Source organism: Phyllopteryx taeniolatus, chromosome 8 (genome assembly GCF_024500385.1).
Source record: "Phyllopteryx taeniolatus isolate TA_2022b chromosome 8, UOR_Ptae_1.2, whole genome shotgun sequence".
In the NCBI taxonomy this organism is placed as follows: Eukaryota; Metazoa; Chordata; class Actinopteri; order Syngnathiformes; family Syngnathidae; genus Phyllopteryx; species Phyllopteryx taeniolatus.
In genome coordinates this window covers 2,776,844-2,792,500 of record NC_084509.1, presented here as the reverse complement: position 1 = coordinate 2,792,500, position 15,657 = coordinate 2,776,844, and the positions used below count along the sequence as shown (strand labels likewise).

General features: G+C 39.6%; 2 protein-coding genes across 2 annotated transcripts in view; both read right to left on the bottom strand.

Annotated features, from left to right (window-relative positions):
• mettl16 (methyltransferase 16, N6-methyladenosine) overlaps window positions 1-938 on the bottom strand; it is a 31,224-nt gene extending 30,286 nt beyond the window's left edge. The window contains exons 1-2 of the mRNA XM_061783128.1: window positions 810-938; window positions 421-555 (exon numbers count right to left, since the gene is read on the bottom strand). Coding sequence (XP_061639112.1) covers window positions 421-548 — 128 coding nt within the window. The 5' untranslated portion in view covers window positions 549-555; window positions 810-938. The remainder of the gene's footprint in view (window positions 1-420; window positions 556-809) is intronic.
• A 308-nt stretch (window positions 939-1,246) lies between these two features.
• LOC133481841 (lissencephaly-1 homolog) overlaps window positions 1,247-15,657 on the bottom strand; it is a 45,709-nt gene continuing 31,298 nt past the window's right edge. Inside the window, exons 6-11 of the mRNA XM_061781024.1 lie at window positions 10,747-10,915; window positions 7,965-8,067; window positions 7,638-7,866; window positions 6,728-6,829; window positions 5,201-5,357; window positions 1,247-4,136 (exon numbers count right to left, since the gene is read on the bottom strand). Coding sequence (XP_061637008.1) covers window positions 4,063-4,136; window positions 5,201-5,357; window positions 6,728-6,829; window positions 7,638-7,866; window positions 7,965-8,067; window positions 10,747-10,915 — 834 coding nt within the window. The 3' untranslated portion in view covers window positions 1,247-4,062. The remainder of the gene's footprint in view (window positions 4,137-5,200; window positions 5,358-6,727; window positions 6,830-7,637; window positions 7,867-7,964; window positions 8,068-10,746; window positions 10,916-15,657) is intronic.

Sequence of the window (15,657 nt, the reverse complement as noted above, 5' to 3'; positions counted from 1 at the left end):
TGGGACTCAACTGCGGTCACAGAGTGAAATGACACATGTACGCATGTACACCCAGTACTCCATAACGATGATGGAGTGGCCACTTCACAATCTCAGATCATCAGCTTACACCAATATGCTGCACACAGATGCTCATGTTTGCTGGCACACGAAAAGGAAGAAACACCGTCTCATGACCAACTAGCTGCAGTACTGCAATCTCTGTGTGTATTTGTCACCCATGTCCACATACCACTGTGTCTGTTGATTAGTCTCCATTTTTCATTTAGCTACTGCAATTATGCTCTGGCGTGAATCTTAACTGTCGGTAGTATCGTCCTGAGCCTACCACATGAAATGCAGATTGCACTGCTACTGCTACTTTAATATAATGTTTGTTAATAGCTTTACGAGCATCAGTCGCATTTATTTGGCACTTACACGGCTCGTCCACTCAGGTTGGTGTGCACATGTTCTTGGAATTCTGGATACTTGGAGGCCAGGTAGGCAAAGTCTGGTGGTTTGTCTTTGTAGCGATTTCTGGGATGCATGGACTTGTTCAAAGACATAACAGCCCTGTGGTGGATTTCATATACACAAAACAGAAGGTGACATTGGTTTTGTCCAACTTTCCACTGTTTAATTTGTAAGAGTAGACAAACTACATGAACATTATGTCTTTAATGTCGTTAAATCTAATCTAAAACGTACCATTTCAGTGTCAATATCAGATAGCTTCGCGCGTCAGAAAACATGGACTTAGCAAGGCTATACCTAGGAGTTTAAAATGAGTATATACAACCACAACTCAAATCTAATTATCTACATACCTTAATACTTATGAAACGTCAAGTCGCCTTCACCCGAAAGGCTCGCGTTGTCCACACGTTTCCCAGCTTTGCTCGCGCGCTTCCTGGTTGTGTGACGTCACTACTGTGCGCCGCCGATGCTGCTTCAAGATGCCATCGAATGTAAACAAACTCTTAGGAGCCGCTTCAAGTTTTTTTCACTATTCTTTCGACATTTCGTACTGTCTCTATACATTTCTGTTCATGTACATAGTATTAGCACGCTATATAAACTTATATTTTATTTAAACTATTTTTACTATACGTGGTTATATATAGATTGCTTTGAACGTGTCAATTTTACTTGAAACTTCAAGCACGAGCATCGTTTTTTTTCATCGAGTTATGTCGTATTTCCAGAACCCACTTGTTGTGAACTGCATAACCAAATCGGCAAAAACAAAACATTTGCACAAATATGCAGATTTATTTTTTATTATATTGCAAACAATAATGACATCCAGGTATATTGTTAACAGTTTGTCGAGTGAAGAGTGAGATCATAGTGGTGAAAACATCATAAACTCTCATGTAAGAGCTTGTTGTGCAGTCTGAACCCCTCAATGAGGTTCACACGCATGTTAGAGAGGACTGGTGGACTTGATGCAGAAATAACAGACATACAGCAAAAACTCAGTCAGGCCACTCATAAACCAGACCAGATCAAAAGGATTGCTTGGGAAAGGAGGGGGGGGGGGGGGGGGGGGGGGAGAAAGAGGAAGAAGAGGAGAAGAAAAAAAAAGCACTTGCATATAACATAGGCAGCTCTAATCCACATTGTTTTAGAGAGCCCCAAAATGTTATATACATTTCATTTTACAGCTTTCATTTAAAACAGGAGGACGAATATGTATATTAAGACCTGACATGTCAGTGTGGCCATGAGTGTTTGAGCATATTTTTCTAAAATGGGTCAGAATGCTGGACCAAATGAGGTTTGTTGGCTAAACCAGATTGTACTGACATTTTTTGGTATCAGCTTGAACACTCAATACTTTGCCATTACCATGCCAAATTCAACTGTTTGCACTCCTAGAAAGTCAGGCTTACTCAGGGAAAAGTGGGGCAAAGATACCAAACTGATAGCTGTAACATTCCTTAAAGAAGTTTTTCCTTCCGGTCATCCTGGTCTGACTCAATGTCCTTGAATGTATAGAAACCCTTTGGGGAGTTTTATTTAAAAAATAAAAAGTGTCCTTGAATGTATAGAAACCCTTTGGGGGAAAGGGGGGGGGGGGGGAAGTCAAGTCCATCCTACAAGAGGAATTGAGCGGTCTAATCATACCGAACCATCCTTTTCTCCGCAACGGTCATGCCACTGTCTCTCTCAAGTTACACTGTGTTCCTTAAAATATGTTTAGAGAACTCAGCCTCTGGTGTAGGTTACCATGCAGTAGCGCTATATATTAACAGGTCACATTTTAGACCGCGAGCAGGAGCTTCAGCAGCAGAGCACCACATCCAGTAAACACGTTAAAAGAAAAATGCAGCAAAGAAGCTAATGAGTTTATTGAAGCAATGGAATTCTTTATTAGCCAATAACTGCATTGGAAAATTATAGGTTTTTAATGCAATTATCAACATCAGTAATTTGTCTGATCATCTTAAAGGAACAAAGATTTCATGGAAACGGGGGTGTGTGCAAGATTAATGAACCACCACCTTTCTGGCGATAAGATGTTTCATATCATTTCCTACAATGCCAAAGGAATGGTTGGTTTTAGATATTTTTTTCAAATCCCATTCTATCTGAAGTTCTTCCCAGTTCAAGTTAAACGTGAGAATGCCACTCAAAAACACGTCAAGTTGTCCGTGGGGTTTGTCAGTAGAGATGCTCATATTACAGAGCACATACTGTATGAAGCAGAACACTTAGCATGTCTGCTGCTACCATTTTTTCACTAGTCCAAAACTACCCCCAATTCTCTCCAGCTCATCTTTTACTGCAACATTACAAAACTGCCAAATGGCTTAACTAGCTAAATTTACAGTTCATATTTTCACAGAAAACCGATCAACTATTTTTAGAGCTGAACTTATTTTTCACCTCTCAGAAATTAATATACCTTTGCACATCCCAGGCATCAAACCCAGGGGCGCACGTTGACTCGTCATGCTTTTTCTTTTCCACGTTTTGTATAAGAAGGTTCATGTTTGTAGTCATTAAAGGCGCCAACTAAGTATCTTTAGTCTATACATCCTTCCTATATTACACAAATACCCTAGCAGGGCTAAATGGTTGGGAGTTGAGGACAAAGGGAAGGTCAGAGGAAACGATCTCCCAAAGGAGACAGCCAGCGTCTTTATCAAGTGCTCAAGATTAGAAATTGTGTAATCCCTGATCTCCACTCAGGCGCGCACACCAACAGCCTCCACCAAACTTCAGCCAATAGCTCAGCGCTGCTATTCACAAATTGCAATGGGACATTTCACCACTAGCTGAATATTTTGTTCATGTGCCACCATGACAGGAGTACAAAGCTGCGGTTTATCCCCCCGAGGTCCAAGGACAACAGTTTGAAACATTGGTATATACAACCATTAAAATATGAGCAAGCTCCACGTGAAGAGAAATGGTATGCACACTTGAGAAGTGATGGTATAAAGCTACAGATTATTTTGATAAAGGCCGACACGGTCTTAACGTATATGCTTTTTTTGCCTGATCGCTCAAAGGTTTTGTACCAAGCTAGGCACGATCAGACTAAGACAGCAAAGGAGATAGAGAAAGAAATAGTTCTTATATATAAAAAAAAAAAAAAAAAAAAAAAAAAACGGACAAAAATAATCTTACACGTAAAGACACTCATTTCTTAAATTATTTTTTTTTAGTGCCCTACATCAAAAAACATCTGCCTTCGGTTGGTCAGTAAGGCTGCGTGACAGACGGCCAGCCCTGTGTTAAACCTATGGTACTTCTAGACATTATGCAAATTTACAGTATACAAGTTTTGATTACCATGCAAGAATACTTTTTTTGTGTAACATTTAATAGCTTGATCTACATCCAGGAATAATTTACATTGAGGGGCAGAGGTTATAAAGACCAGAGAGCGCAATGGGTAAGTAACCATGGTGGCAAGTGCAGCCGAAGGAGATGAAGATGTGCGGGTGACATTTAGCTTAGGTGACGGGGGAGGTGGAATGACAAGGTGAGGGAGGGGGTGGGGGGGGAGACAGGATCCAGAAGACCATCTGGGTCGTCGGGTGCTGGTCCAATCTTAGGAGGTCCTATTCAGCGGCACTCCCACACTTTTACTGTCTGATCTACACTCCCAGTGACAACATAAGGAGCAGCTTTGTGGAAATCTGAAATGGAAAAAAGATCAGAACAAAACTAATATAAATTAAGATCCACAAACAATTTACATCAAACACTTCTTTCACTCTAAATTGGCAAAGGTATTAAATACATTTACCTTCTTGTCTATGAACAATCAAATCTAATAAAATGATAACTTTATGGTCAATTAGTAAAGCACATTGCAACATGTGAGAAAAACAAAGTTCTGTTTGTTCCTCAAATAGTGTTTAAGTGTATTCACTCAACTGCATAGGGCACCAGGCGCTTAATTGATAGGAAGGTACAAATGCTTGCGTAAGGGTAATGCTAGACAGGTTGGTGTCCACTGTTTGGACGACGGAGAATTACCGTATGTGTAATTATGTACTATGTGTATCTGCTTCACATGAGCAGTTTCTGTTCAAGTGTCCATTTCCTCTTGGTTCCTCTCTACAATTCAGTGCAGTTGGAGGTGGAAGTAAATGCTTCCTACATAAGTGTCTCCAGTCATCACACATACACCCCCCCCAGGGTGTATTTACTTTGCTAAGGGGGAGAGAAAGGAGGTGCAATTGAAGTGAGAATTTACTTGTTTAAGTGGATGTTGCACCAGTTTAATTGGGACATGGCTCCATTTAGAGTGGAAGCCACCAAGATAATGTACACAGTGTATTGATTACAGGAAACAAAAGGTTTTGTTGCAGGGAAAACAATGGCAAAAACAACGACACTTTTGTTTTGCAAAAACTGCTCAAGAATTCATTGCATCAATAACTTAGAGCGGTTGCTGGTTCTAGTTGCGGTGGGGGGGGGTAAATAAATACATCAACCAGTTTGCCAAAATAATTAGCTGACAAAGTCCTCAAGAGAATTATTCAGCCACGATCACATGGAAAGCCACAGATATTAATAGGAAGAAATGGAAAAGGCTAACGGCTCTATGGTAGCACCCCTCAGGACACGAGCAGCAATGGAAATACTGGCCTTGTTTACAATGAGTCACCCTGGAAGCAGGAGGGTATAAACTACTGGCAGAGAAAGCCGTTGAAGAGATAATAGCAGAGGATAAGAGCACAGGGGGGCTGCTTACCCAAAGAGGTAACAAAGTGTTCATGGGCACTCAGGGTTTTCATGCAGCGCTTGTTCTTGTAGTCCCAGATCCTTAAGGTTTTGTCATCTGCACAGGTCACAATAAACTTGCCTCCCGGGTGGAAAAGGAGGCCACGCACCCAGTTGTCATGCCCGACCTGTGATACAGAAATGAAATTAAATGATGAACCAAATTGTTTTTTATTTAAAAACAAGAAAGAAAAAAACATCATAATTTCTCATGTATAATAGTAATAATCCTAATAGGCATTCCCCCCCAAAAAAAATCAAGAGTCCATAGAGAGTATTATACATAGCTATAAAGAAAATGGGATTTATTATTATTATTATTTTTACAATGTAAATTTATACCAGTACCTAGGGTTTGTGGAAAAAGGTGTACTTTCATTCCAATTTAATATGTAATGTCTGTTATAAATGTATGTATATGTAATACGGTAGATTTTCGCTGCTCACTGAGGGTGTGTTCTGAATTCAACGTGATGTTTTAAATCTACTCAGAGTGCCCATGTTCTGCTCATTCCGTTTTGAATTTCTGAACGGTCCGGAGTGTAGCAGAGCGGCAATACATTTCCATACACACCCCGAGAATTATGATGGCCTCGCAGGCGACACCTTATCGATCGGATTTAGCATATTCGGCAGATATATTAATTGTACCGCCATTTCACGGAGCACATCTCCAGAGTTAAAAAATGTTGCGTAAAAAAAGGGCAAGTTACTCTGCTGCTTTTAAGAAGAAAGTGATTACGGTTGCAAAGTCAAAAGGGAACCGCGAAGCAGCTCGGCAGTACAACATACGAAACTTATGGAGGAAATCAAAGGAGAAGCTCGTTCCTGGTAAGACTACTATTTTAAACAGTACTGTAACAAACTGGTTATGCATATTTATTGTTGTGTGTTGTTTTGAGGAGCTGTTTTGAGAACATGTTATGGTTTATTGCGCTTCGCGCTGTTATTCCCGAGCGGGTTTGAATGCATCGCACTGCTCAGTGTGTGTGGGGGGTCAGCTAACCTTGTGTTCGCTACTTTATTTTGTGTTTCTTGCGTCGGCTACGGCCCACAGTCGCTGTGTTCTGTTTCATAATAAACCCCAAGATACACGGACTAGTGTTGCCCGTGGTCATTGAAGATGCTACATTACTGTTAAACTATTGTACTTACAGTATCATTGAGCAATGATTTTAGTCATGCACTGTCTTTGTTCTTCGCTATGAAAACTAGAGTAGAAATGCATGGTGAGTAAGCGACACGAAAATCAGCGTATACACAGAGCAGAATATTTATTTGACAAAAACTGATAAAATACAGCTAATACTAGGTTTTGAGCATGGATACCAGCAAATCGATGGTGCATATTATACATAGGTAGAAGGGAATTCCTGAATTCGAGGGTCGATTATGGGATGCGTATTATATGAGAAATTACGGCCCTCGCTTATTATGGCGTGACGAGAGAGCGTATTATACGTGAGAAATTGGAGTACTCGCTTTAAAGAGACCTCACCAGTGTCATAAGGCACATGCCTATGCTAACATCCCACAACTTGATGGTTTTGTCTCTTGAGCCAGACAGGAGGAAAGGGCCTGGCTTACCACTCTTCTTGCTCTGGTTGGACAAAATAAAACAAATCATTATTGTGGCAAAATTATAGCAGAATAAGTAATTTGTCATTGATTTGTCAAATAGATGTACTAAAATGTATGAAATACAAATGTATAAAAATCTATCTGGGTTGTAGGCTTCTTTAAGTTAGACCAGTGATTATCAATTGGCGGGTCAGCAAGTGAAAGCAGAAAGCTGGTCTAAATATAATACCGGACTTGCCTCATTTGTTAAGAACTATATATTTTTATAGGCAAAGAAATAAGTTAAATATCTATTTTGTGGCCTTATTTTGTGGAATTTGTATGTAATTGTATTCATATTTTATTCAATTTTACCTTATTTGCATTTACCAATCTTTTTGCAATAATGTTCCTCAGTTCACCAATGATGTACTCTGACATAAACATTGCAAATGTAATTACATTAAATAAGTAAAAAAGAAAAGGCCATCCATGTTATTTTTTGAAATCTTGTTTTGACATCTATTAAAGTGAATCACATCTTAATGACCATCCAAAATGTGAATATCACAGGAAACCAGTTGAGAACCACCAAGTTGGACAATGTATTCATTACATAAATTTGTATGGTCAAGGAGTCTTCATTCTCTCAACAGAGGAGTCCAAAGAGCCTAATGACTTAAACATAACAAATAATACTTTACTTTCTTACCTGGGGAACCAGCATTTAAGTCAAGACTAAGACTATGTAAAGCAAAAGGTTAAGCAACTATAAACTCAACACATGTAGTTAGTCTTTTTTCATACAACAATTCAGACTGCTGTTCAAGATCCAAGTAGGCCCTCACCTCAGAACCTGTGGCATCTTGTATGGTGGGGTAAGCACTCTCTGGCGCCCAGGAGATGCACTCCACCACATGCTCATGCTCCCGCAGTTCAGCTTTGCACTCTTTGTTGGCCACAACCCACACGCGCACAGTCTGATCATTGGAGCAGCTGGCAACCAAAGTGCCATCCTGGTTGGGTCGCACCATGCGGACCCACTCCCTGTGGCCAGTGAAAGTCTTCACACAGTAACTAGTGGGCAAAAATATATTAACCAGTAAATGACCAAAGAGAAGGAATATTGTTTTGAATACTTTTTTTTTGAAGAATTCAGAATTCAAAGACCTTACCCAGTTGCCACCTCCCACATCTTCATGGTTTTGTCCCTTGAGGCAGAAATTATGTGATCTCCATTGGGCATAATGGCTACAGATGATACGTTGTGGTCATGTCCTAAAAAAACAGAGTTGGAAGCATCACTGGAAGATTGCGAGGAGGGAGTGGGTGGGGGGGATGACTGTCAGACATTTGACAGAACTGTGAAGCCTCAGTTTAATCTAAAGTTCCAAGCAATTATCACAGCAAACTGATTAGTGTGTTTGAAGAAGAGTGCACGTAGCTCGTATCGGCACCCCCCAAAAAGACTGAAAAGTGCTGCTTACAGGGGGGAAAAAATGCACCGTTGCATTTAGTTACTCAAACCTTCATATATTAAAGTGAGATTCTAACTAGAGATTTGAAGATGAGCATAAGATAATTCAGATATGCTGATGTTAAAATGTTGCTGGTTTGTTGGTTAAAAAAAATGGCGATCCCACGCTCAGAGTCCTGAACGTGTACGTATGTGAATAATTCCCTATCCAACAGTATGGTTTATCATGCACATTAGATATGACTAGACAATAGATACAATCCTTAGAATACCAAGTGATTTAATTACCACCAGAGCGAGATCAACGTGCCAGAACCTTGTTTCATGTTTACTTTTTGGGGCTCGACTCAAACTCTATACCACCTAGACTTATATTTATTAAGCAGTGATATAAAATGCATTTGGAGAGTTTTAACAACACACAATTGTTGCCGCTGTGATGTATGTCACATGTGAGGTAACCATTGATAGTCAATTTTGTTTTACGCATTCTGTCCTGATGGTGCTGATGAATATTAAACAAAAAAATGCTTAGAACAGGAAGTTCTAGACAAGACCAATCTTTTATTTAACAGTATTTCAACTGTTATATTGCATTACGAAGACCACAACCTAGCCATTCTCCAGTTGTTTAGCATACTGTATATGTACCATTAGTTGCTTAGTGCAATTATATTCTCTTAGTTGCTTAATGCAATTATATTTTATTAATAAGATCAGCTCAAATTTGTTAACTTCAGGAAATCTATACCAGAAATGTCGAAAGTGAATCAAAATTGATGAAAGAATACCATTTGGGCACACGTTAAGATCTCAAACACAGAATTTTAAACAAACAGACCTATTCATGAATCTCGTTTAATTGCATCTGAGACGCACAAAAATGAGCAGGGACGCATAAACTAAGATAAATCTGTCTGTGTCTGAGGATACAATGCTATGGATTAAAGTATTTCGGCATGGTGCTGGAAATCGTATGATATTTTTTTTTTTTGACAAGACAGGGCTCGAGAGTGCAACTAATTTGGTTGCTTATGCGCCCTAATTTCAGAATGGTGCGGAGAAGGGAGAAAAAAAAACAAAAAATAAAAAAAATTAAAAAACAGGGTGTCCACCTGTACGCCCAGCTATTTGAGGAAGAAAGGGGACTTGACTTGATCTGGTCTTTAAACCAATCAGAGATAGTGAAGGGCGTGCCAGTACCCTCCTACCCTCCCTCTGATTGGCTGTATGCCTGCCTCTGTCTACGTGTGTGTGTGCTTTCAAATGCAGGCTCTAGCATAGTCAGCGCCAACAAAGTTTTCTGACGGCGAGCCGGTAGCTGCACAGTTACAGAAATTTGAGCAGCATAAAAATGGAATCAGTTCCAAAGATTGAAGTCAGATGAACGCGGCCATCCCACTAACACCAACAAGCTGGTATGTTGAATTTGTATAAAGTCGCCACAAAGACAACAACTTAAAACCTCAAATCCATCTTAAACACAACCATCCCACCCAATTTCTTCAGTTGGGAACAAAAACAAAGTGGGACATATCCTGTTTCCCCTCAGCTTGCAATTATGGAACACTTTGCCCAACAATGCAAATATAAACCTGACAACATATATGTTGCATGTATGCTCACACTTAATACAGTATAGCATACTACTATTGTAAGAGATGTAGCCATTGAACATGCTGACAAAGCAGCATTTAAAGAAAGGCTGCAGACCTTTGAAAAGTAGTACAAATCCTGAATCAAAACAGGTTGATTTGATCTACTTGTTGTACTGTTATCAATGTTGCAATATTTTCCACTTTCTTAACCAACTGGAAACTTGATTGGCAGTGTATTGCCTGTTAAGGCATTAATGGCTGTTTGGACCTCTGTGCCAAATGTTTATTTTTTTCAGTGCAATTTTTGTGAACAGAGCTAGTGTTTTGTTTTTAAAATATTTTTTATTTATCTAAGATGTTATATTTATTATTCTATATTACAATGCCAATGTTCAATATATTATCTGAGTTAATTGTGCTTAAAAAGGATGTCCTTTAATTATTATGCTCTCATATCACTATATCAATCATTTGTCATGACAGTATATTGGAAAATATATTGTCCTAAAAAAATTAAAGTAAAAACAACATATATTGAGCGAAAGAGAGATGGATGCAATGGATAACACAAAAATATTCTACAAACAGTGTAAAAAAATTAGTAACAACTGTAATAAAAATATGCAATATGCGAAGCAAGAACTGTGATATAGCACAGGAGTACTGCATCTGTATTCCAAGTTGATAAGTTGCAGGGACTCATTGTTCCAGGGCTGGGACTCATTGTTTCCAGACATGTGCATCCTAGGACTCATAGTTTAAAGTCTAAAATAATCTATGCCTGTTTTATCAACAAAAATAACTGTAGTTGAGGGACAACAATTATATGCACATATTGGGGGAGAGGGGTTGTTTTCGTTTTCACACAAGAAGAAAACCTACCATGCATAGTCCTGATGCACTCAAAGCCTTGGAAATCCCACAGCTTGATAGTCATGTCTGCAGAACAGGATGCAAGCAGTTTTCCAGTCTGGTCAAAAGAGATGTCCTGCACAGAATCTGTGTGGCCCTTTAGTGTGCGTTCAAAGTCTCCGGTCTCATAGTCCCACACCTGAAGAACACATACGGCTACTTAGATGGCACATCTACATCATAAGCAACGCAATTCCAGAGAAACAGCTTCTATTTATTTCAAACTGACACCCTTACCAAACAAGAAGAGTTCCAAAATGTCTAATCATCTGCACCCCAGTGCAAAATGCAGTGCAAAAATATTTGCTTGGTCGATTTTCTGCTTTGTGTCACGGGGTAAAAATTGAGTTACAAGTGAGATTCGGACACGCCGCCGCTTGACTGTGTGTGTGTGTGTATATATGTGTGGTCAATCAATAAAAGGTACTGTTAATGCCCTCAATGAAAGCTGTTTATTCGGCATGGATGTCTGCTTATAACAAATCAAAAGGATAACTTTCAATTAACTTACTCTCAATTCCCAATTAATTTTTTCACATTTGGAATATTCCCAAAATTCCCCATCTTAACATCCCATGAATATTAACCATAAAATGTCCGGAAATGTTAAACCCCTTTGAAATGCTAAATACAACAGATAAAAAAAAGAACAGCATTGAACAAATCACATTAGAAGTTCCAACAAGTTACACTGAATGTGGATTTTTAAAGGTTTCTATGGTCAAGACCCTTTTTATTTTTTTATTTTTTTATTTTTTTTAGTCTAATCGTGAAGGTTAGCGCTATTGTGCAGAACATGGATGGCACAGACCACTTACAGTAAATGATCATTTGTGGATGAGGGATGGATTTTAAAGCCCGAGAAAGCTGCTAATGTTTGGCTTTGAAGCAGACAGCCACAGAGGGATAAACACTCCTCGCCTCATTGCTTTGGGTGGGGGATTTTGTCCAGACAGTAATGGGAGACCCCACCGTCACCACCCCAAACTCCAGTCCTCCTTAACGCCCCTTCCTAAATGGGCTGAATATGCCAGATGGCTGTGAGGTACAAAATGCACAAGGGGGTTGTCCTGGAGGAGATTAGCAGAGTTAATGTGTTTGGAGATTCACTTGACCAGCACATTATGCATTTCATCAGCATCATAGGCAAATAAGCCTTTAGTGCAACCTGTAACTCAAAGCTATCTGGACAGACTGAGCATTATCACTTTTATTTTGCTACTGATGATGAGTTGGGTGGCACCTTGCATAGCAGCCTCCTCCTCTAATGAATTTTGGACAAAAGCATAAAAATAAAAGCTGCACATAATGTAGATTTAGTTTAGTTATCAGACTAAGAGGCTATTTTGGCTTGGGGTGCTTGTCAAAACAATCTACAGCGTGTAAGGTCTACTCAGTTAAAAATTCAACAGGGCTGCTCATACTGAGGTAGAAAAGTAGGACACTGAATAAGTGCAGGTTAGGGAGGAAGAGAGAGAGAAGAAAGAAGGTGGAGCAGAATTTAAGATTTGGGCCCAGATGGCGGGAGGGGCATGGTGGCAGATGCTGCTTAAAAGGAATATAAATTTGATTAGCATTAGAAAATTGGCACAATGCCAAGGGGAGTGTTTGCATTGGAAGCAAACAGTGGTATTGGAAAGGGGAAGATGCCAAAACACTGATCTGAAGTCCTGCTGCCTGGGTGTAGCAAAGGAGAAGACGTACGTGTCTCATAAATAAAATATACAGAACCAACAGCTTAACAGACTATTGGAATTGTCTATTGAGGCAGAGTTCTCCTTAGTGATGTGGCGGAGAGTAGCATTTGTACATTGATTCTTGGCATACAAAGATGATATTGGTGTAATCCAGGGTACGCCCATAACGGTGGGCTTGGGAAACGCAGGACAATTTGAGCATTGCAGCGTTAAAGGAAAGTGTAAGAAACAACATTCACTAAAAGGTGGATTTGCTTTGCGTAGTAGTAGAGTGACTTTTTTTGCGATCATAAACTTGACTGTTTTAAGGAACAACAAGTTGCCTTTTCTCAATATTTGACATTTTTACGATATATGGCACTGTACAACATACTATATACATGGAAATGAAACTAAAGACCAACTGAGTTGTTTCGGAGTTTGAAAGACATGGTGGATGAAAAACATTTTGCATTAATGATAAACAAGGGAAATGTAAGATCTCTCCAAAAGAACTGAAAATTCATGGAAAAGACATTGGCAGCATATTAGCAGGCACACGAATTTGAAAATTAAATGCAGTGTAAATAATTTTTAATTCAAATAAATGCTGTAAAATTATTTGACCATCATTAAATTTTTCCTCAAAACGATTGTGGAAGACATGCAGGAATCCGTGACCTTAGTCAAGGGCGGACTGCCGTACGGGGAGACCGGGGATATCCCCGGTGGACCGATGGGCCTGCCCTGCCACAAGACGAAGCAGCAAATGAAACATAACGGGGAAAAAAAGTCAAGCGCTACGTCTGTCGGCCAACAGCTTTGTTGTCTACTAGGAGGGGGGGGGGGGATTAGTGTCGTGACTCGTGGGCCCATTGTTGTGATAGGCTATACTTAACGTACCCGTTTTCGCCTACTACTGTCTACGCTGAGCCAATCAAATTACGTCCCACCCATTTTCCCTGGCTGTTGCGTCTGACTATCACCTGTCAATCACTCTTCAGCTAACTGTACTAGAACCTGTAGATAGATAGCCAGCCGGACCAGAGTTAAGATGGACAAGAAAAAACCTCCAAACGAGAAGGCGCAATCTGCATCATATTTATCAATTTAACTGCTGTATATCTGCAATATAATCACTTCGAAATGGCAGATGTGGTTTGTAAAGAGGTTCTAGAGTTATCACAAAACATTTTAAAATCTTTGTCCTCTGACCTTTAACTCTGATTTATCTTAGTACAGGTTGTCTTAGCGATAGGTTTAGTGTGTATGTCGTCAATATCGCTTGATGATGAACATTCGATAAATTGTACAGCGTTATTGTGTCTCTGTCTTAGTCAATCCTTCTACACTGGATGTCATGTCAGGAAAACTTCAATAACGTGTATATTCATATTTTGGTCTCTCAATCATAGGCCAGAATGCATATTCCAGAGGGGACACCCGAGAGGACTGTGACGCTCAAATTGTCTACAGTTCAGTGATTGTCAAAGTGTGGTATGGATACCACTAATGTTACGCCAGCTCCCACTATTGGTATGTGACAATCCCTGAGTTAAATATTCAAAATGTAAACAATGTTACAGTGGCTTAAACTTTTTTTTTTTATTTATTTTTATTTTTTTTTTTTTAAATCCATCTATCCATCCATTTTCTGTTCCGCTTATCCTCACCAGGGTCGCGGGCATGCTTGAACCTATCCTAGCTATCTAGTACAGTATATTTTTTGTGTACAGTGCAGTTGTACAAAACTTAAGTTTACTACAGTAGCATTTAATAATTTTAGAATTCTTTGCTTCCACATATTTTAGGTAAAATTAAAGTTTGCGTTCAAAATATTTGAATTGAATTCATTATGTACATTTGACTATATTTAAGAACACTTAATGTTCAAACTGTAGATAATGTTACGGTGGCTTATAATATTAAATATATTTTTTGTGACAGAAACCTCTGCCTCGTTGTTGATGAACACCGACTATGACGCAACTGTATTTTAATGTTGGTCATTCTGGTGGTACTTGGAGATCCAAGTATTTTTGGAGGTGGTACTGTGTGTGAAACATTTGAGAAGCACTAATCAACATCGACCACTTCAACTCGGCCTCCTCCATTTAAAAGCAACACAATGGTGAGTACTTTGTATACTGTAGTGTCATGTTGGTTCCATGTACCTTGCATCTCTTCGAGGACCAGTAAAAGGGGGGGAACATCTAATTGAGATAGAATATGTAAATGAGGTGTGTACTCACGCCTTATGACTTAATTCTCCTGGGGGTGTAAATGGTCATCCTTAAGGCTTCTTTACACACGTGCGGGAGGCGACCATGGTGACGTCACTGTGGCTATCCCGCGCGCAGTTAGTCTTTATACTCTAGCGCAACCCACGTGCGCCGTTTTGAAAGTGTACTGCAGTTCACCAAGTCGACCATTTTATACATTTTATGGCCAATTCCGGTAGCTGTTTTTACTTTCCGGAACAAGGAACAAAGCAACAACAATGGCGACCGTGGAACAGGGCCTACGAGCACAAAAATGGACCTAGATGACCAGATGATGCGTTTAATTATATTGCAAAAATCGATCAAGAAGGCGGCGGCATAGGTGGCATGTGCGGCCACTAAATGAAAGTCAGGATGGCGGTATTGAGGAACCAAGGGGAAAGCCGAGTACATCGCACCATGTGACTAAAACGGACCAATCACGAGAGATTATCTCCACGGCATTCTGCGTGCGGCGACAATTTGTGCTGTGTGCGCGTCAAGTGTCGCATAGGTGCCGCGCTGTCGCCTGCACGGGAGTATAAAGAGGTCTTTACTCTGTTCCTTTTGTCTTTGTTTATATTTTTCATTTTAGGTTAGGTAACTGCTCCATGAATTATGGTCCGAAAGCGCATCAAATTAATTTATTATTATATTTTTTTTTTTATCATCGGGGGACATTAAATTTGTGTTGCCGGTTGGCTGGCTCCCCATGGCGCACATGAATTGGGCCGGTCTGTCCATGACTCCCGGGCCACTTCCCCCCCCGGTACACCCCAGACTTTACTTTGACTTGAAATTTTTTTTTATTTTTTTAAATTATTTTTTGTTTTTAACGACTGCTAAATATCAGATGCTTCAATATCTATTCAATTACAAGCAAGTCTTCCAACATATTACAGTTGTGTTTATAAGTTTACATACTCTGACAGAATTTGTGAAAA